General features: G+C 31.1%; 3 protein-coding genes across 3 annotated transcripts; 1 reads left to right on the top strand and 2 right to left on the bottom strand.

Annotated features, from left to right (window-relative positions):
- Nucleotides 1-871: 871 nt before the first annotated feature.
- Nucleotides 872-1,978, top strand: LOC107638144 (ethylene-responsive transcription factor ERN1-like). The gene has a single exon (XM_016341313.3). It carries the CDS (start codon nt 872-874, stop codon nt 1,976-1,978), a length of 1,107 nt encoding a protein of 368 aa, XP_016196799.1.
- An 859-nt stretch (nt 1,979-2,837) lies between these two features.
- LOC107635353 (SNF1-related protein kinase catalytic subunit alpha KIN10) lies at nt 2,838-8,745 on the bottom strand. Its single transcript, XM_088483069.1, has 11 exons — nt 8,348-8,745; nt 7,338-7,530; nt 6,854-7,038; nt 6,437-6,619; nt 6,183-6,314; nt 5,235-5,420; nt 4,800-4,889; nt 4,637-4,720; nt 3,989-4,129; nt 3,530-3,754; nt 2,838-3,418 (listed from the first exon to the last, which is right to left on the bottom strand). The coding sequence occupies exons 2-11, from the start codon at nt 7,519-7,521 to the stop codon at nt 3,305-3,307; spliced, it is 1,524 nt and encodes a 507-aa protein (XP_088339195.1). The 5' UTR covers nt 7,522-7,530; nt 8,348-8,745; the 3' UTR covers nt 2,838-3,304.
- Nucleotides 8,746-11,713: 2,968 nt separating this feature from the next.
- Nucleotides 11,714-17,162, bottom strand: LOC107635354 (SNF1-related protein kinase catalytic subunit alpha KIN10-like). The gene is made up of 9 exons (XM_016338819.3): nt 16,851-17,162; nt 16,579-16,766; nt 15,666-15,848; nt 14,749-14,880; nt 13,566-13,754; nt 13,321-13,497; nt 12,956-13,096; nt 12,069-12,269; nt 11,714-11,982 (listed from the first exon to the last, which is right to left on the bottom strand). The coding sequence occupies exons 1-9, from the start codon at nt 17,017-17,019 to the stop codon at nt 11,869-11,871; spliced, it is 1,494 nt and encodes a 497-aa protein (XP_016194305.1). The 5' UTR covers nt 17,020-17,162; the 3' UTR covers nt 11,714-11,868.
- Between the last annotated feature and the right edge of the window lie 4,788 nt (nt 17,163-21,950).

A 21,950-nucleotide genomic window follows, 5' to 3' on the forward strand; every position in this document is an offset into this window, starting at 1 on the left:
TATGCTTTCTAGTTCATTCTATTGGCGTTAGGATTTTGCTACTCTGGATGTTTTTATTGCTGTCTTTTCTAACAAATTGTATTAAGAAATTTTATTTTCTTAATCTATTTTATTTTTTATATATAATATTTTATATTTTAATTAATTAATAGCATGTAGAATAAATTAGAGAAATAAAATTTCATAACAAAATCTTCTCTCTCACAGATGAAAATTATTTTACTAATAAATAAATTATTTTTAAAAATATTATATACAAAAAAAATAGTCAACATCTAATTACATATATTTATATAGTTTTATATATTTTTCATATGTATTTTATACAAATAACTAATTTGATAACTAATTTAATGTGCATGCATAGTTAAATTATTTGTCATACATGTTTAGTTTTTATCAGAGAGATTGAAAGCAATGGGCAATGACCAATTCAAGCGTGCCCATTAGTCTGTGGTAAGAAGATATGGTTAAATTCTCAAATGGGATTATAAAAAGAGATTAAAAATAATATTTGCCATGGTCCAACAAATTTCACCAATTACAAAGTTTAAGCGAGTAAATTAAGAATCAGAATGTGTCTACAGACAGATAAATTTTAAAAAATAAGTAACTTTAACATTAGTTAAGGTGATAGATATCTTAATCTCTTAACTAAAGATTTTAAATTCAAGTCCTAAAAAAAATCACTGAACTATTGCTTACTCTCTAGTCACTACCCCTTTCTATATATAAGAGGCTAAAACCATCACAAACTAAACCATAGCAACCAAGCTTCAACACTTCAAAAAATCACCTTCATATACACCTAATAAAACCAAGAATCTCCAAGAGTTCCAAGTAGGAAAAATAGTGTAATTGATCAAGAAAAATGGCAAGGAAGAGAAAGGTTGCTGAAGCAATTGAAGAAGAAAACATGGAATCATGGCATGAAATGATCAAAGAAGGTGCAGCATTAGGAGAATCTACAAGAAGATCAAGAAAGAGGTTTGTTGGTGTGAGACAAAGGCCATCAGGAAGATGGGTGGCTGAGATCAAAGATACCATTCAGAAGATCAGAGTTTGGTTAGGAACTTTTGATACTGCTGAAGAAGCTGCAAGAGCCTATGATGAAGCAGCTTGGATCCTCCGCGGATCCAATACTCGAACCAACTTTGATCCTTGTTATCCTCATTCTTCCTCAAATCCTGCTCTTTCCTCAAAGATTGCAAATCTCCTCCTTCAAAGGCTTAAAGCAAAGAATAATATCATCTCTTGTTCTAATCTTAGTACTACTCACCAACAAGATCATCAAGCTGATGTGTATGGAGCAGAGTCGAAAGCTTTCTCGATTGATCAATTCGCAGATTTCCTTTATGATCCTGAAGCTTGTAGCGCAAGCAACAACGAATTTAGTGATAATATTGAACAAATTGATTGCATCACTAGTAGTTTTGAATCGTGTTTAACAGAGAAAGATGCCAAAAGGGAGAAAGAAATGGATGCAACACAGACATCAAGCATTGACTCGAATTCAAGAGTGAAAAATGAGGAAGAAATCGAAGAAGAAGAAGGTATGATTGTTGAGGATTTCAGGTTCCTGGATGAGAATGCTATTGTTTCATCAAGTTACTGTTATTCTCCTTTTGAGATTGTTGAAGAGATGGAGGAGCCTGTGGAGGCAGAGAACTATGATGGTGATGATGAGCCTTCAATGATGAAAGCTATAATGAACAGAATGAAGTATGAGAGAAAGTTCTCAGCTTCTCTCTATGCCTTCAATGGGATACATGATTATGAGTGCTTGAAGTTGAAGCTTCAGTCAGGGAACATAAAGAGTAGAACAGGAATTTCAGATCAAATTAGCAAACTTAACAAGGCTTGCAGCAAGAACAAAAATGAGGTTAATAAGGAGGAAGATGAAAAGGAAAAGGAGAAGGAATCTATTGATGGAGATTTGTTGTTTTGGAACTCCCTTGATCTCCCTAATATTTTCTAACTTACAATTAGTTTTATTAATTTCAGTAACTTTGGAGCATGCTGATATGTAGTAATCAAAATGAGTAAATATTTTCTAGTGTAATGATAAATGAATTGACTAAATAAATCTACAAACCAAAGACAAGAACAAGATATGTTTTTAGTCTTGGATACTGAATAAAGTTATTGATCTTTCTATGTTGAAGATAGAAGTTCATATTCTATCGTTGATTCATAAATTCTTCAAATAATTTCCACTTATTTTGAAGGTTAAACCAAAGTGAACTGCGAACACAAGCTTATCATTTTAGACAATTTATCTTTTAGAACACCAATACATAATCTTACAGATAATATTCTAAATAGAAACTCCCAATTCATCTCTGATAATACTTCTTCGCTGCTGCTGCTTGTTTTTTCTTTTTTCTTTTTCTCTTCTACTTCTAGTTTTTTTCTTCACTTTTTTTATTCTTGCTTCTTCCCCTTTTCTTTCTCTTTTCAAGAAAGAAAACGAAGCGAAAAACAGAAAGAGAAAGAAAAGGATGTAGTTAAAAAGGATGGAGGAAAAAGAAATGCAATTTTTTTATTTTTATCTAAATACTTCTAACTTTTTTCAAAAATTTGTACTTTTGGTCGAAAAAATTCCGTATTTATTATAATTTTTTTTGTTTAGTTTCATTAAGCTTCCATGTTTCTATCATTTGAAAAAAAAAAACCCAGTAGTTTCAAAAAATAAAAAAGTAACTTTTAGAAATTTAATTAGAATTTAATTACAAAAGTACTTAATTCATCCAACATTTTTCTATATTTAAATATAACATATTTGGCTAATGTTTTGACACAAATATAGGCAAATGCTAAAGTGCTACAGCAGCATGTATCTAGAAAATATAGACTTTGGTTAATGCCTGATAAACAAGACTGTTACAGCCAATGTAGACAGATTAATCTGAAATTACATGCAAAGTAAAAACAAGAGGCTAGATAGGCAAGTTCCATTTAGACCCACCCTAGAGACTAAAGGGGCACACCCTTCTGCTTCCACGTCCAAATAGCAATTTACAACACTAGGCTGAACAGCATACAGATAGTTAAATATTTCACTACATTGATTAAATTAGATTCACCATCAGAAAGGGAAACCTAGTCAAACACCACTATTAACCAAGTCAATCCCATATTTTGGATTGGCTCGAAATAATGATTTCCCACAGAAAAACAGGGGTATGAACAGAAGATAGAGTAAAAAGACTGAAAATGTCACTTTTTTATGTACAACGTTGCAGGCTTTATTCATATGCAAGATGCGACATGCGACGCATCTCAAGTTTACAAGCTCTGTGTTCTAGAGAACACGAAGCTGTGCAAGGAAAGCAGCACAAAGATCCAAGAAGAGAAATTGTGGACCTTGGAGCCTTTGAAGATCAAGCAGATACTTTTCTTCCCGAGTTTTGTAAAGCTGTTACAAAAGATGAGATCATCAAGAATTAGAGAATTTCCTGGAGAAAACACTAGATTTACCCGATATGATGACGAATAAAGTAGAGATTATGGTTCTTGAGTAGATTACCTGCACTTCAAACTTGACCACATTAGTATTAGAAACAGCATCATTCTCAATAATGCTGGAATCATCTCCAAAGTAGTGATTGTTAACCATCCCTTCATGATTACCAGGAATGCCAGCAACCCACCTGCACTTCATGTTGTAGTGCCCAATCTTCTTCCAACAAACATGTAATTCTTGAAGGGCTTTGAGAACCTCGGTCATTATTTCACGAGGGTGGGCACGAGACTGTCACAATTTACACAAGAAGACAGTTATTAACAACCAAAACAATCAATATCTCTGGCAACAACTGTTGACAAGAAGTTAGACAACAATGTCTTAAATGAGCATATCCAGAGCCCAGAGGACAATAGTTTTCCACTCGAATGGCTATAGATAGAACATCACTGGTGATCGTAGCATTTCATTGATTGAATCTACTTCCAGTACGAAAACAATATATATGTGTAAACAGTGTACCTGAAGCCCAAGTGCCCATTTTCTCTCAACTGGCAACTGTGGTCTCAATCCTACACCTGGGTTATCCATATAGCTGGAAATGCGGTGCCCAAGAACTGGAGAAACAACTTCACTGGGATGCATTTGGTTAAAACCAGAATCCTAAGCAGTCACATTGTAAAACCAAAACTTCTGAGTTTAGTATAGGATGCATTTTTGAAAAGGAAAAACCAGCAAAAGAAATATATTATTAATTATGAAATTGTTCAGGCAAGAAAGACAAAATACACATGGTTTGCTGATAGGAACCTCATTAAAATTACGGAAAATACTGAGAAGGACTCAAATTACATAAACAAGGTCCAGAGGCAACTCCCTTTCTCTCACAATCACTTTTGTTGACATTCTCCCTCCCCTTAACCTTAATGGATCCCTTATCTTCCTTGCAACACCTCTCATTTTCCTAGCAAGCAAGTCAAGGTGCCTAAAATTTACTAAGCTCAAATACTCCTATGGTATATATCATGCAACCCAGATCAAATGGGAATACATGCACAAACATTAGATTAGAGGTATGTCTAGGATACTAATTAGACAAGTTATGCATCATTAATTCGTTACAGAAAGACCACTACTGAAATGTTAGGAAATCATAAGCAAAACACTAACCATTGACTCTTGAAACTCAGCTCCAAGATAGCCACTGGAAACACGGAATCTGTTGTCTAATAACAAATAGTATGCTACAGTACCCTGAAATAAATAAATGGTATTAAGAGATAAATTCCTAAATAAGGATTATATATGCAAGGAGTAACGGAAAGGTACAAACCTCATTTTGCATCCTGTTGCGAAGTGATTCAACCAACTGATTCCTGTCAAATCCCATATTCACTACTTCCTGAAGGATCTCCTCGTCAATCTACAAAAAACATATTGGCAAGTTTTACTTTTTGGACTGATTATATCACCTAACTTGAATTATAATATCCACAATTATTGTTGCATAAATTACAACATTTTTGGAAACATAGTGACAAAGCAATTGGAACTCATTATGTCGAGAAACTCAAAAAATTCAGAACACTAAAGACGTGGTTCGTGTAGTAACAAAAGGCTTGAAACCACACCATTTTGCATAAATTATGTTTAAATACAGGGAATAAGAAATAGAGCTAGGTTTGCTTTGACCCAAGGTAGAAATATCACAGGAGAGTGAAATTGAAAAAGTATTCTGAGAGCGCATAACGAAGATGTACAAACCAACCTTTTTTGCTTGTTGCATTGTATCTGGTGGTGGCACAGCTAAATAACGAGGAAGACGAGCCTGGAACCATGGGTGTTGACGGATCTCAGGTATGGTCATCCTCTTCATAGGATCAACCACAAGCATCCTTGGTATCAAATCTCTAGCACCAGGTGAGAGATGACTAGGAAGAGTGTATATCCCGCCCTATAAAAGGTATGTTGTAATTAAATGTCTTCAAGGATTACATCTTGAAGGAATAAATCTGATTCCGATTATGTAGTTCTCATTTCTCAGAGAAATTTTTTAAGTATATTAATATAGAACAAAATACAAAATTTTATTTCAAAGGTTACAAGAGTGTGCCTTAACTAGTAACTATAACTTGTAAGATATAGCTATGGATCAGAAGAGCAAGTAGATCAAATGACTGTGGATCACAAGCAAGATCGCAAATCATAAGAAACATGCCAAGCACAAACCAGTGATTAAAAACAAAAAATGCACCCAAATTATTTTGTTGCTGACAAAAATGTTCCCAAATTTTGTTATCAACAAAAATATCCTCAAATTATTTAAAAACGTGACGAAAGTGCACATTCGTGAATTGAGACGTTCTATGTTAACGAAAAAGAGTGATGTGACAAATGGAATTTCCTGTGTGACAAGTGAAACTCAGACATTGGTAAGTGAACCACGTCACGCTTTTCCGTTAACAAAGCAAGTTTTTTTATCATGACTGAGCATTTTTTGCACATTTTTAAATTATCTAAGGACATCTTTGTCAATAATAAAAATCGGGGGCATTTTTGCCAGCGCTAAGATAATTCGGGTGCATTTTTTGTGGTTTATCCTAAAATAAATTTAGAACAAGCAGCAGTATACTATCATCCCTTTCACAGTCATCAAAAAGAAAATGAAGAAAGTATAATACAAATTAATCATAAATGAATTTAATATCAACAATACCTTTATTTTCTTGAAGAGATTTGGAATGTTTTCATCATCAAAAGGAAGGGTGCCACAAAGAAGGGCATAGAGAATTACACCACAGCTCCAAACATCTACTTCAGGTCCAGCATACAATTTCCCAGAGATAACCTGTTATTATCAGTGTAAACCAAGAAATGAGAATCACAAGCAAAGGAAAATAAAATTTAAAAAGCAAACAATTATGATTGATCGATATCATCTATGCCATTGAAATCAAAAGAATTCCAAACCTCCGGAGCTGCGTAGTTAGGGCTTCCACAGCTTGTCTTAAGAAAGTGACCATCCCTCATGATGTTGCTCAAGCCAAAATCTGCTATCTTGACATTGCGCCTGGAGTCCAAAAGTAAATTCTCTGGCTTCAAGTCTCTATGAACCACCATATTTCTGTGACAGTACTCCACACCAGAGATTATCTGATTCCAATAAAAGAAATAAACTCATATAATCTGCGACAAAAGAAGGCTCTCCAAGTTCACTTAATACACAATCATGTCATTGGAATTTGAGTATTCAACAAACTTTTACGTTGGTTGTCAACAGCCTAACACAACCCTTTTCTTTTATCTAGGCTTGGGACCGATTATGTAAGAAGTTTGCAACAAGCTCAACAAGTCAACATAAGCAAAGTTAGTAGTAGACAATCATACCTGCTGAAAAAAATTGCGGGCTTCATCCTCTGGCAACCTGCCCTTTTCTACTATGTAGTCAAAGAGCTCTCCAGATTTCACATATTCCATCACAACGTAGATGTCAGTTGGAGTTTCTACAACCTCATAAAGCCGAATAATGTGAGGATGCATGAACAGTCTTAAAATTTTGATTTCTCTTCTCACTGCAACAAATTTGGAGAAAGAAAAGGGAATTAATGATTCAAGATAAGCATATTTAATTAACAAGACTGACCAAGCATGCAAATTTTTAATTAAAGCTTGAGAAAATCAGTTAAGTTCCTCTTCAAACTGAAAGTTGTTAGAAAGTATACCAATGCCACTTATTATCGGAATACCAGATGTTCTTCAAGCCATAAATCCATATGCATCCAACAAAAGATGGTAATGGAAAATTGAAAATAATATGAAGCAACGAAATTAGAAGAATACTAGAGATTATTGTTGAGAAAACAACACAAACCTTTTTCTTCCATTTCCATGTTCTTTATCTTCCTACGGTTAAGAATCTTAATGGCAACTTTATGACCGGTCAATACATGTTCTGCAATTTTCACCTTGCCAAAGGATCCAATGCCAAGTGTTTTTCCAAGTTTATAATTTGGAAGAAACATATCCACACCGGTAGCACCACGGCCTCCATCCATTTTTTTAATCTACATTAAAAATAAAGGTAAAGAAAGTACCAAAAGAAATATGCTAGCATATAATGAGGATCATGGGCAAAACTGTACAGAACTTTACTAAATTGTCTCGATGATTAATTAACAAAATCTGAAGCTAATCAAGCGGTCAACAACGCAGAAGTTCAACAACTAATTATGTTTCCCAGTATTCGGAGCATGTTACCCCATCAAACATCACACTTAGCAAGCTACCCAGCTGGACTTTTAGGGTGCTTCAACAACAAGTTACTGATGTACGGCACACCTAAAGCCGGTAAAAGGAGGCAGGCCCCTTTCCGGTGACTTAATTCAGAACCACTATCCTTTGAGTACTCTGTTTCAACAGTGTAGTGAAGACACAACAATTTCAAAATCAGCAGATTTCATATGCTGCCATCTACTTCAACTACCAACCAGCTAAAAAAACAAATAACAACACACACACACACGAATGAACATCTTCTACACCTGAGGTCAGTAATGTCTCATCAATCATCAATTCATGACAAAAATTGATAACTTTAGCTAAAAAACGGAAATAATTAAAAATCATTCCCAAAATTAAATAACATAAAAAATAATAAAAAAAGAATATTCATAAGCATAGAAGCCAATCAATTCGATTGAAATCTGAAAAAGTAGCCAATCCTGCTCGATCGAAAACACTTAAACGGTGAGAAATTAAAACGAAGATAAGAAAAGAAAAGGAACGAAGGGGGAATGAGTGTAAAAGAAAAGTAGGAGGAGAATGAGATTGAATTCGAATTGTAGAGGAAAGAAGGGGAATTGGAGAAGAGCGAAGGCTCACCGGAGAGAGTGTGATTGCCGCAGAGAGAGAGAGAGAGAAAGAGGAACCCTAGAGAGAGAAAGAGAGAGTATTTGGGAATCGTATTAATATTTTAGAGAGAGAAGAGAGAATTGGGAAAGAGAAGAATTGCGGAAGAAGGAGGGAAGGAATTGGCGTTGATGACAGATGATGACGTCAGCATCCCGGCAATCTGCTAATACGCCAAAAACATGTTTGCGTTTCCTTCGAACACTGCCAATAATGCCTCACTTTAATCATACCATGCTACTTCAATCACCTAACAAATCACAAATCACAAATCACAAATCCCTACTTGGCTCCTTTTATTTTTTTTTTTTTTCACTAACAATGTTATTAGCTTCTAGCTAGCATATTTCTTTTCTAATAGCATATTATATATGTTTCAAATGTGAAATTAGGATTACCTTAATACCTTTAGCTGTCGTGGAACATAGATTTTTAAGATTGGAACATAAGAATGGAGATGTACTCACCAGTCACCAAAAACTTAAACCACTCAAATTAGTAATAATCTAAAAATTATAAAGATAAAAAATATGTATTAACGATAGATAAATCAATATAGAATATACGTTAGATTTTACGTAAATATAATACAAATTAGAATAATACCTAAAAAGAATACTCTTGAACCAACTACAATTTTATATCTAATCTAAAAATTAGATTATATCTGTTAGAATATAATTATAATCAATTAGATCAATTAGTATTATTTAGCATATCTGAATATTTATTACGAAATATTACGTCTTTATTATTTCGATTTTCTTAACACCTATAAACATCCTTCTATATTATATTATTACATATAATTTGAATAGACAGAAATATTTTTTCTATTGCTTTTTCTTACCTTTTTTAACAATATCATAACGATATACTTATATAAAAATAAAATTGTACCAAATCTATACCTTAAAATATTATATTATAATAAAAATAATTTTTAAAAACGATAAATACACTCTGAAAATTATTGATAAATGAAAAAAAAAAAGAAATGATTATCAAATAACTCAATTTTAGTTTTCTCTTCAAACTAAAACTAACAGAAATATTTAAGCGACAATTTTATATGATGTCATGTAGTTATATAAGAAACAAAAGTACTAAACAATTAATTATTTTGTCATCTTTTTGTTATATTTTTTAAAATTACTTTTATCAACACTTGAATTGGAGGTAGTAGTTATGTTCAACTTAGATATATAATAATAGGTGGGAACTCGGGTGCAGTCGATTTCACGTGAAGTTGATAGTTAAGAGCTGTTAGATGAAAATTGAGTCAAATCAGTCAAATCATCTAATGGCTCTCAACTATCAATTTCACATGAACTCGACTTTACCTAAGTTTTTACCATAACAATATTATGGTGATCAAATTTAAACTATAAGGTAAATGTGTGTGTTAGTGTATTATATGTTACAAAACGAATGTGTAAGAAATTAAGAATAGTGTAAACGATGAGCAGAGGGTTAAATTGTAAAGTTGAAAAGAAAAACAGCTAAACGTATAATAAAACTTGAAACTAATGTAATTTTATCTAATCAAACCCTTATTTCTTGAAAGAGATTTTCGGAGCCAAGAAGCATATGCTTAGAATTAATATTAGGAAGGTGGAAGATATATATGCTAAAGTAAGATGTAAAGCGACATGAATGGTTGTGTATTAGGATCCACCCATAAAGTGATTCTAAGGATCTTGCTATGTCAATTATTTCATGGTAGTAGCAAGCATCAACAACTTGCTATCTGTTTCCACTATCGTAATTCTATCAAAAGTTAAATAAATAAAAGACGATGCTATTCCTCATTAGCCCATGGTTTTCTTCGGAAGCTTTATTAACTTATTCTTTAATTTCTACGTGACTAACAGAAATAGATTAAGCGGTCAAATCTGTCTCTAAAAGATTATTTTTTTTAAATTGGGCTCTGACAAAATTTTTTAATTAAATTTGTCTTTCAAAAATTTTAAATTAATCATATTAATTCTTTTGCTCAATATCTTAAGGTCTTTTTTAATTTAGAATTAATTTAATCTAATTGTATAAATTTATTATGTTAGCAGTCAATTATGACTATTAGATATATTAAAGTCTGAAGGTGTCAGATCAATAAGACAAACTTAAAATATATAAATGATGAATTCAATTAAAAAAATCTTTTGATAACTAATTTAGAGAACGAATGATCTTTTAAAAACGAATTTGACTATTTACTCAACACAAATACCTTTTGTTTTATCACCATAAGGAGACCACTTCGATAAAGACACTAAAAATATTTTTTTTTAAAGACGTTTACATGTGTCATAATATTATTGGACATCTTTATTAAACCGGTTAATAATTTATTTTTTAATAAACCAGAACAAAATCGGTTTATTATAGCAACAATAATAAACTCAATTGTCCGCACTATAATTATTAGACCCAATTTGATCCGACTAATTTACACAATCTAAATCGAATCATGTTTAAATTTTTTGATAAAAAGACAAATATATCCCTGATTTTTATTTTTTAAAAAAACAAAAAAAAAATCCATAATCTAGTGGATTATGTAAATTGGTCGGTTCAACCGGATCTGATAACAATTAGGTTTATTGTTATTGTTATAAAAAAAATTGGTTTTATTCTAATTTGTTAAGAAATTCAAAAATTACCGATACATTAATACGTCCAATAATAATGCGACACATAAATATTTTTACGCATCTTTATAGGAGCATCTTTCTCACCATAAAACCCATAACTTGGTATAGCTACTTTGATTAAGTGATGAAAAGATGTTATAGATGATTTTATCGGGTAAAAAATTAAATTTAGGGAATCTATTGTCATGATTATTTGTATAAAATATAATAATAAAGTTTTAAGCTGTAGGAACTAATTAAAAACTTAGCTATGTTCTGAAATTGTTGGCTTTACCATCTGTCCCTCATCATACCTCCATGCAATTTTACTACTTTCTTTAATGATGGGCACAAAATTTAGATTTACATTTATATTTACAAAATATTTAGAAGGTCAATAATTTTTTTCAAATAATTGATTAATTTTTGGACAATCCATTATAATAAACACATGTTTACACACATCCATGAGTATAATTTACATTCACATTATTATACTGAACTAATATTGCACACATTTTTTTTATCAATTGGTTACATATTGGTCAAAAGATTATTGACCACTATCATAGACTATACTATTTTATTAAAAATATTAAGTATAAACTAAAATCAGTCATTATATATTTATGTATAAATATATAAAAAATTTAATTTATTTTTAATATATATTTTATATATATTAATAACTGATTTTAGTATATACCTAACACGATTGCTATTTTATTTATATAATACTCATAGTCTCATACCGAAACATACACTTGTTTCGAATTTTATGATTTATATTTCAATCTATCTTCCTATGATTTATATTTGTGAATGAAGGTAAATAAGTAAGTTAAATTATTAGTTTAGACTTTAGAGGACACGAAGCTTGACAAGGAAGGCAACACAAAGATCCAAGAAAAGAAGCTGTGGACCTTGAACCCTTTGAAGATCAAGCAGATATTTTCCTTCTGCAGCTTTGTAAAGCTGTTTGATAAATAATGATGAGAATATATAATAATGTCATGGAAATTAAAATAATTTGATTAGAAGGGCAAATTATTATTAATTACCTGCACTTCAAATTTGATGACATTTGAAGCAGAGGAAGTAGCAATATAATTGTCAACATTGTTGGAACCATAATCTCCAAGGTCATGATTATTAACCCACAAACACTTGATGTTGTAATGCCCAATTTTCTTCCAACAAACTTGTAATTCTCGTAGAGCTTTAAGGACCTCGCTTATTATCTCGCGAGGATGGGCACCAGACTGTCACAATTTATTAAACATAATGTTAATTTCTGAAACATAAGTACATGAATCTTGTTTTAGGTTACAAGGTAGTTAAATCAAAATTATTTTTGCAAATACCATTCTTTATATAATTTGTTTGCTATACAAACTGATGAGTTTTCGTATTTCATCAAAAGTCGGAATAATAGAAAATACTCAGAATAAAGTCTGTTTTTTTTTTTTTTTCAGTTTTTCACAGTATTTTCCATCCTTACAGGTTAAAAATTAATTCGTCGCGAATTAGAACTCTATTTAAAGATGAATTAACCATTATACCAATTCAAATTAGTTAACAAGTATGATATTTACTAACTATGATTGCCATCTTTTGATATGAAAAACAATATTATAACTGATCAATTTAATATAAGAGGAAGTATAGGGAGCCAATGGAGTATCTGTACAATGTGTACAATGGGGTTTAGGGATGTTCGATTCAGTAGGATATCAGATGTTTATTATCCTTGGTACCCAGATGGTTATTCTGGATAGTATGGGACTATGGGTGTATTATGTTTGAGAAATTAGTAGTATTTTATTCTAAATGTTTATTTTTCAACTCATATTAGGCTGAATAAATAACTCATTATACACATTGTACAAATATTCCATTGGCTCCGTAGCGAAATTCTTAATATAATTATTGTTTGTAAAGCCCTTACCTGAAGCCCAAGGGCCCATTTTCTCTCAACAGAGAACTGAGGTCTCAATGATACTCTTGGATTGTTCATAGATCTTGAAGAGCAGGGACCAACAACTGAAGAAACAACTTCCCTTGAAAGGATGTGGTTAAAATCCAAATCCTAACAAGTCACATTACAAAACCGCAATTGATTATTACAAGTTTTACATCTAAAATATAGTCTCTGTATAATTTATAAGTTCAAGACAATCCTCACTCTTTGAACTAGCTTTTAGAATTGAATAAAACTCATTCAATCTCAATTCTAATACTCATTAGTAAACTATAAACATATCATAATTGATATGTTAAAGAAATTATTATTCGGAAAGCAATTAAGCTCACCATTGATTCTTGAAACTTTGGTCCAAGGTAGCCATTGGAATCACATAGCTTGTTGTCCAATAACAAAGAGTATGCTACAGTACCCTCATTTTGTATATTGTTTTGAAGTGATTCAACCAATTGATTCTTGTTGAATCCTTTATTCACCACTTGTTGAAGGACTTCCTCATCAACAATCTACAAAATCATGATATCAATTGGTTGATTTTATCAATAAAATGTACAAATGTGTAAAGAGATGAAACCTTGTTTTGTTGTTGGATGGTATGAGGTGGTGGTGGAAAAGCTAAATATGGAGGTAGATGAAGTGTAAACCATGGGTGTTGACGAATGGCAGGTATAGTCAACCTTTTCATTGGATCAACCACCAGCATCCCTTTTATCAAATCTCTAGCACCAGCTGATACATGACGAGGAACACTGTATATCCCACCCTATATATCAAAATTATAATTACATGCTTCAAATTAGGGGTGTTATCGGTTCGGTTTGGTTTGGTTTTGGACTAAAAACCAACTAAACCGATTTGTTCGATTTTCATAGAGTACCAATCAATTAGTTTGTTGTTTGTGCAACAATCAAACCGAATTAAAAGCAGTTTGGTTCGGTCGGTTTTTTTTTTAAATCCTAATTAATAGAAAATTAATCTCGGTAAAATGATATTCAAAACTATCAATAAACTGAAATAACATTACATTACATTCAAATTCAACACAATTTCAACAACTAAACATAAAACAAACACATTTGTTAAGTCTAAAATTTCCATTTCAATGCATTACTAAGCCACTTCTTCGGTTCGATTTTTGTCAAGCCAACCGAAAACCAAACCGAACTGATCGGTTTAATTCGAAAAAAAAATAAAAAAAAATCGATTTTTTTGTTTTTCTATTCAGTTGTTGTAAATTTTGACTCGGTTTTACGGTAAATTTCGGTTCGGTTCGGTAACTTACACCCCTACTTCAAATAACTATGTTATACAATGTTTTGAAAATCTAACCGATAATCAGATTGGTCAAATTAAAATTTCAATGGTTTAAATATTTAATTAGAATTAAATTAAATATAATAAAATAATATATTTATATATAAAATATTTAAATTTTTATAAAAATTAAGTTTTTATGATTTATTATTTTAAATTGATTAACTGCTAAAAAATTATACCAATTCGATTGATTAAACAGTTGTTTAACCAGTTTTTTCAATTTTTTATCAATTCTTAAATAATTTTTTACCTTGAACTGAATCGATGTGATAACCGATTCTTAATTAACTTAATCAAACTAGGTGATTTTTTGGATTCAGATTCTCAAAAATATGACTACTATATAATAGGAAAATAACTTAGATACAACATTATTATTATTATTATTATTCCACTTAATTAATTAATTACTATGATCATAAAGAAAGTAGATATACTACCTTAATTTTCTTAAAGAGATTTGGAACATTGTCATCTTCAAAAGGAAGGTGAGCACAAAGAAGAGCGTATAGAATTACTCCACAGCTCCAAACGTCTACTTCTGGTCCTGCATACTGTTTCCCCGACACAACCTGCATGTTCATAAAAGTGTAACCAAGAAAATAAAGTTATACTAAGTGTACACTATAATCAGCTACTAAAATTAGCTACTAATATAAATATATATTGAAATATAAATACACATTGAAAATAAATTAAACTACACATGTATTTATACACAAATATATTAGTAGCTGATTTTAATGTACAAATAACATTTTTAAAGAAAATATGAGATGAAAAAGAAAAATAATTAATAATCACTCAAGATTTAATAACAACAGCAAGTCAGCAACAAATTATTCCTTCAAATGTATATTTAATATTAATTTTATTATTTGTTAAAATATTTCTATAATATCAACCTAATCTATCTCTAATGAGAAACACACGGGTTATACTGGTTTAGCTAAAAATTTTTGTAGTGATGTTAAGTTCACGTTAAAAATATATAAAACAACACATGTATTAATAAAAAATACTATGATTTATCACACAAAAAATAAATTATCGAATCATCCACTATATGTATTTACATTATTTAATTAGTTAATAGTTAATTTATAATACACACATAACATAATTATATATTTATATAAAAATGTACAATAGCTATTTTTTATTTACACATATAACATATATAATAATATTTTAGTCTTTAATACATTCATGTACCACTTAAAATAAATTGAGATCGCATACATTTCAAAGAATTAAAGCTGTGTCAAATATATTTTTCAAAAAGTAATGAGACAATATCATTTACTAACTAAGAAATTAAATTGCTAAGAAGTTTAATTTTGAAAGTAAAGCAAACCTCTGGAGCTGCATAGAGGGGGCTTCCACAACTTGTAGTAAGAGGGTGACCATCTCTCATGATGTTGCAAAACCCAAAATCTGCAATTTTGATATTACCTTTAGAGTTTAAAAGTAAATTATCTGGCTTCAGGTCTCTATGTACCACCATATTCCTGTGACAGTACTCCACTCCACAGATTATCTACTTCCATATAACCACAAACAAAAATGTTATTCATATATAATAATTAAGTTTTGAAATCGAACCAATCACGAGATTGATAGAAATAGAGATTCAAAGATCCACTAAGATTCAAATGAAATGGAACTAGATATAATAAATAGAGTTTAATTTTGATTTATTGATAGTGTAAAGTATTTTACACAGTTATACAATCACATTTATTTTTTGGGATGACCATTTACGTAGTCGATGTGAAAAATATTTATTTTTACTGATGTGGTATTACGTAATTGAATGCATGTGTAAAATTACTTTATATTGAGAGTGCATAAAAATTAATTAAATTCTAATAAATAATATATTGTATAAAATATATAATTTTTTAAAAATATTGGTTTTTTGTGATTTAATATTTTTAGAGTTCTATGTCTAAAAAATCTAGAATTTAATCTTTAGTGAACTCCAAAAATTTAGAGATATAACCATTCATATTATTTTCTCTCGTTAACTTAAATTTTTGAGACGAGTGGTTTGATGACAATTATTTTAAATCGATTAATCACTAGAAAATTACATCGATTTCACTGGTTAACTAATTTTTTGATTGTTTTTTTTAACCGATTAACTGCGAAACTATTTTTTTTTTAACAGAATTGATCTGATACCAATTAATCAAATCCAACTGAAAGTTCGATCCAATTCTCTAAATTGAAGTCTATATAATATACAATCCTATATATATATTTACCTGCTGAAAAAATTTGCGAGCTTGATCCTCTGGCAACCTATCCTTTTGTATTATTATGTAATCATTGAGGTCTCCAGATTCGGCATATTCCATAACAACATAAATGTCAGTTAAAGTTTCTACAACCTCATAAAGCCGCACGATGTGAGGATGCATGAACACTCTTAGAACTTTTATTTCTCTTCTCACTGCACCAAAAATCAGTTATTATTATTACAAGTTTCATATCTATAGACTATAAGGAAGAAGAGATAGAATAGTGTGAGTACTACCTTTGTCTTCCATTTTGATTTGGTTGATCTTGTCACGGTTAAGGATCTTGATAGCAACTTTATGACCGGTTGGTAAATGTTGAGCAATTCTAACCTTACCAAAACATCCATGTCCAATCACTTTTCCTAACTTATAATTCCCAACAAACATTTCTGCACCTCCGTCCATTCCTTAATCTCCACTACTACCAAAATCAAATAATGATAGAACCCTTGATCACCAGACAGAGAGCACTGATGAATTGGGATTTGGGAAAGGGAAGAATATAATAGACGGCGATGTGGACTAATAAAAAGTTTTGGCTTTATTTCTTCTTATTCTTCCACCATCAATGCTTGTATCGATGAGCATAGAATAAAAGACAAAATTTTTATCATTTTCTATTCTTTATTAATTATTTTTAGTGTTAAATATAAAAAGAAATATACAAAAAAAAAATATTATTTATAAATGGTACATATAACATTATTCATTTTCCTATATAAAAATATGAGTTGTGCAATTTGGGACTGTTCAAATTAAATAACACAAATTACTTTTAATTTTATATATATATAGTCAAAATATATAATTACACGCCCTGAAATAAAATAAAGTATATTTACTCTCTATAATAATTTACATGATGTCAATTATTCCACTTTCGTTCCTACTTTTTATTATTTTTATTTATTTTTTATTATTTTTTATTTTTGATTAACTTTAACCATTTTATTGTTATACCTTACTTAGCTTTAATTTTAAAATATTTAAACTTAAATTTAAGATTTATTTTAAGTACTAGCTAGAACAGATGACTTAGATTTTGTCAAGAAAATTTAAAACTCCTTATCATAAATTTAATAATTAATGATTTGTGTCTTATATATTCATCATACACCTAGATTGTGTTTTTCTTAATTCTATACATTAGAATTTGAAAAATAATACAGCTATTTAAATTTGTTTGTATGCAAAAGAGCAAGTTTAAAGTGTGCCAAAAGGATTTGACAAATGGGTTTGGGCATCGTTATATCTACTTATAAATTATAAACAAAAATAATGTTATGGAGTCAATTTTTTTCAGTTAATATTAATTAATTTTTTAAAATTATTTTTTTATTTTAAAATTTAAATCCTTAATTATAAATTTTTAATTTTATACTTTAAATTATAAATTCTAAATCTTAAAAATTGATTCTATATTCTTTTGTAAATAATTAAGAGGGAAGCTAGCTAAGAAAATTAGGATAAAAAAAAACAGGATGATGATTGGTGAAAGTGAAATGATGAAGACGACGTTTGAGATTTAAAACCGGCCAGGACGTTGAAAGTGAAATGGAAAAGATATGTTATTAATTAAAAACCAAATTAATAAGTAGCCCAATTAACGGAGCCATATGTTGTAAGGTAATAGAATTTTTTTTTTTTTTGTGGCACCAACTCATGAAAATTGGTCCGAACTTTTATCACTTTTCTATAATAAAGGTGAGAATCGAACCATCCATATTTGGTATACATATTGATTATTGGGATAAATATTTTGAGCATAATAATTTAATGACTAGAAAACAAAAATTTTATATGTCAATATAAAAAGAATTTAATTTTGATAATATAAAATAATTTTATATATATATATATATTTAATTATGTAATATCATATTAGTAAAAATAAATATTTTTTATATTAATCACATAAATAATTATTAAAAAAATATAGATATAATTATATAATTATATAAAATATTTTATATTGTCAGCGTATCAAAATTAAACTCGAATAAAACATCCTAGCTCTTTGTTAGTTATTTTAGTGTGGCAAATGGCAATTGTACGCAGTGATAGATGTGACTGGCATCAAGGGAGTGATGAGAACAATGAGTTAGTGCTCATCAATTCACTCTTTTAAGTGATAAAGTGAAGTGGGTAAATATCGTGTGTATTTTTCATAAAGAATATATGCCATTTCAAAGATATATATAATTCACGGTTTATAGATTAACACCTTGTCATATAGTTAATCTTCGGAAGATGGTCATCCATAAGTATATGCAAATTAATTCAAGTTGCATTGTAGAGTGACATGATATGATGATAATGCAAATTAAGGATCTTGCATGATATCTAGTTATTATGTGAATTATTTTAAGGTAGCAAGCATATTGCATCAAGATAGAACTTGCACCGGAAGAAATTATAGAAATAGCAATCGATTTACGAATCGATTCGTTAGTTGTTAAAATTTTAGTTGTTAAATTACAATTATCTACCAATTAATTTTTAAGTAAGGATTACCAAGGCAATGACAAACTAATTCTGTCATTAACTTCATTATAAAAATTGGCTGCTAAATAAATTACGATTATTTAAAACGGTCGCCAAATATTAACTAACTATATTTTCAGTCTTTGGTAGCAACTAATTCGCGTGTTATTAGTTGCTAATTTGATTACTAATTTTTTTATGGAAAAGTCTAGGGTCAGTAACTTTTGTGTTTTCTGGCCAGCACTTAACCATCAAAAGAAAAGTGAGTAATTTCCCACCATTGGATGTAATCTCACACCATTAAAAAGACTATTGATGATCAATTGATGGTTACAAAACACAAAAGTTGCTGCCCCCTAACACTCCTCTTTTTTTATTGCTAAATTGATTATTATTCCAAAAATTTCTTGTAGTGTTGTGAAAGATATTAGAGACTATGAAGGTAAGTGAGAATAAGATCAGAAGCAGAGCAAGATGGGAGAGAGTTCAGAGAAAATGTGAGCAGAAATGGAAGTATTATTCATAATAATGATTGTGCTTAATTCTTATAGTGAAGTAATGCTTTTTATATATCATCATAGAGCTTAACTCTCTAACTAACCTGTAATTGAATGTCAGCTCAGCTTATCAATACTAATCAACTAATTGTAACAAACTTATCCCTCCTTTAACTAACTAACCATATTAGATTTAGTTTCTCTTCTATCTTCTTCTACTACACCCAACATCCCCCCTCAAACTGAGGGTGGTTGAGTAACCAGCCTTAGTTTAGATCGAAACCAAATGAAAGTATCATGAAAAACTGGCTTAGTGAGCAGATCTACTATCTGATCTTGGGCAGGGATGTGCACAACATAGGCAAGTTGCTGAGTGACCCTGTGACGAACAAAGTGAAGATCAATTTCGAAGTGCTTCGACCTACGATGAAGAGTTGAATTCTTGGCCATGAGAATAGTACTTTGATTGTCGCAGTACAAGACTGGAACTGGACTGGGAGGTAGGGGCATCTCATATAGCAACTTCTGCACCCAAATGATGTCAGTCAGCGCATCTGATAGTGCTCTGAACTCAGTTTTAGACTTTTAGTACTTGATCTTGACACTGAGCCCTGCTTCCAACTAGACTAATAGATGAGGTTCGCACCCAGATAGACACAATACCCCGTCGTTGACCTCCTATCAACGGGGTCAGCAATCCAGTCAGAATCACAGAATGTCAGCAACCGAAAATCCTTGCTCTTGTGTACTTCAAGCCCCAACTCTATAGTGCCAGTCAAGTAGCACAAAATACGTTTTACCGCTTTTCACTGCTATTCGGTAGGTGCTTGCATAAACTGGGACACTTTGTTCATAGCAAATGTAATGTCTGGTCGAGTGATTGTGGCATATTGGAGTCCACTAACAACCGACCGATACACTGAGGGCTTATCAAATGGAGGACTAGACAAATCAAGTCGAAGATTGCTCACCATCGATGTAGGCATGGGTCTAGAATTTGACATTACAACTCTCTTTGAGAAGATCCCGAATGTACTTGGACTGTTTAAGCACCAGTGACCCTGTAACAATTTTAGTTACCTCAACTCCTAAGAAGAAATTAACCTCGCCAAGATCCTTTAGTGTGAAAACACTATTGAATCGCGAAATAATAAAGTTCACCTCCCTTGGATCACTCCCGGTCATGAGAATGTCATTGACGTAAGTAAGAAGATAGATAGTGGACGAGGAAGAGTGCTTGACAAGGAGACAAGGGTCTGAGGTTGTGCTATCAAACCCAAAAGATTTCAACGTGCTGCTCAGCTTCAAATACCAAGCGCGAGGCGCTTGCTTCAGCCCGTACAATGCTCGCTCTAACTTGCACACCATACCAGCACTCGCTATATATCCCTTGGGTTGGGTCATAGAGACCCTTTCCAATAAATTACCATTGAAGAAGGCATTATTGAAATCGAACTGCCACACCATCCAACCATGAGACACAGCCACAGTTAAAACAATTCGGACGGTCGCAGGCTTAGCCACAGGATTAAGGGCTTGTTTGGGTGAACTTCTAAGAAAAGATCTTTTTTCGAGTTATCTTTTTTTAAAAGATCTTATGGAAAAGTAGAAGTAATTTTATGTTTGGGTATCTCATACAAAAAGATCTTTTTATCTATCAATTATGTTTGGATATAACAATATAAAAGTACTTATTTATTTATTTATTACATAAAAAACATCTTTTTTTAAAGAAAAAAGATCTTTTAAAAAAAGATGTAAATTACAACTTCTCAAAAAAGATGTTTTCTGATTTTTCTAGTGCTTTTACTTTTACTACTCGAAATTTGCCAAACACGCTAAAAAATAAAAAAAATATTTTTTCATTGAAAAAAGATCCTTTTTTTATCAAAATAATGGTGCCCAAACAAGCACTAAATACCTCATCATAATCAAAGCTTTCTCGCTGAAGAAAGACCTTTCTCAACAAGACGTGCCTTATATTTTTGAACACGGCCATCCGGATGCTGCTTAACTTGAAACACCCATCTGCACCCAATGGGCTCCATTTCCAGCACAACCGCAATGAGCTTCCATGTCTGGAGAAGAGAGGGCTTGGGCCACAGACTCGGGCTCCACTTGAGACAGATCGACCACCGAAGGTTGAACATTAGCTGCATAGGTATTGAGTTTAAAGATTCCCAACTTGTTGCGAGTTATCATGGGATGCACATTGTAAGTGTTGCTGCCCGGGACATTTCCAGCTCTAATTCCTAATTCATTAGCTGAACCTATATTACTAGAGGGAAACACAATAGTAGAAGTACAGAAACCAGTATCTATAGATAATGGACAAATATCAACACAAATAAAATT

The sequence above is a fragment of the Arachis ipaensis genome, chromosome B4, assembly GCF_059453495.1.
Source record: "Arachis ipaensis isolate K30076 ecotype BB chromosome B4, ASM5945349v1, whole genome shotgun sequence".
Classification (NCBI taxonomy): domain Eukaryota; kingdom Viridiplantae; phylum Streptophyta; class Magnoliopsida; order Fabales; family Fabaceae; genus Arachis; species Arachis ipaensis.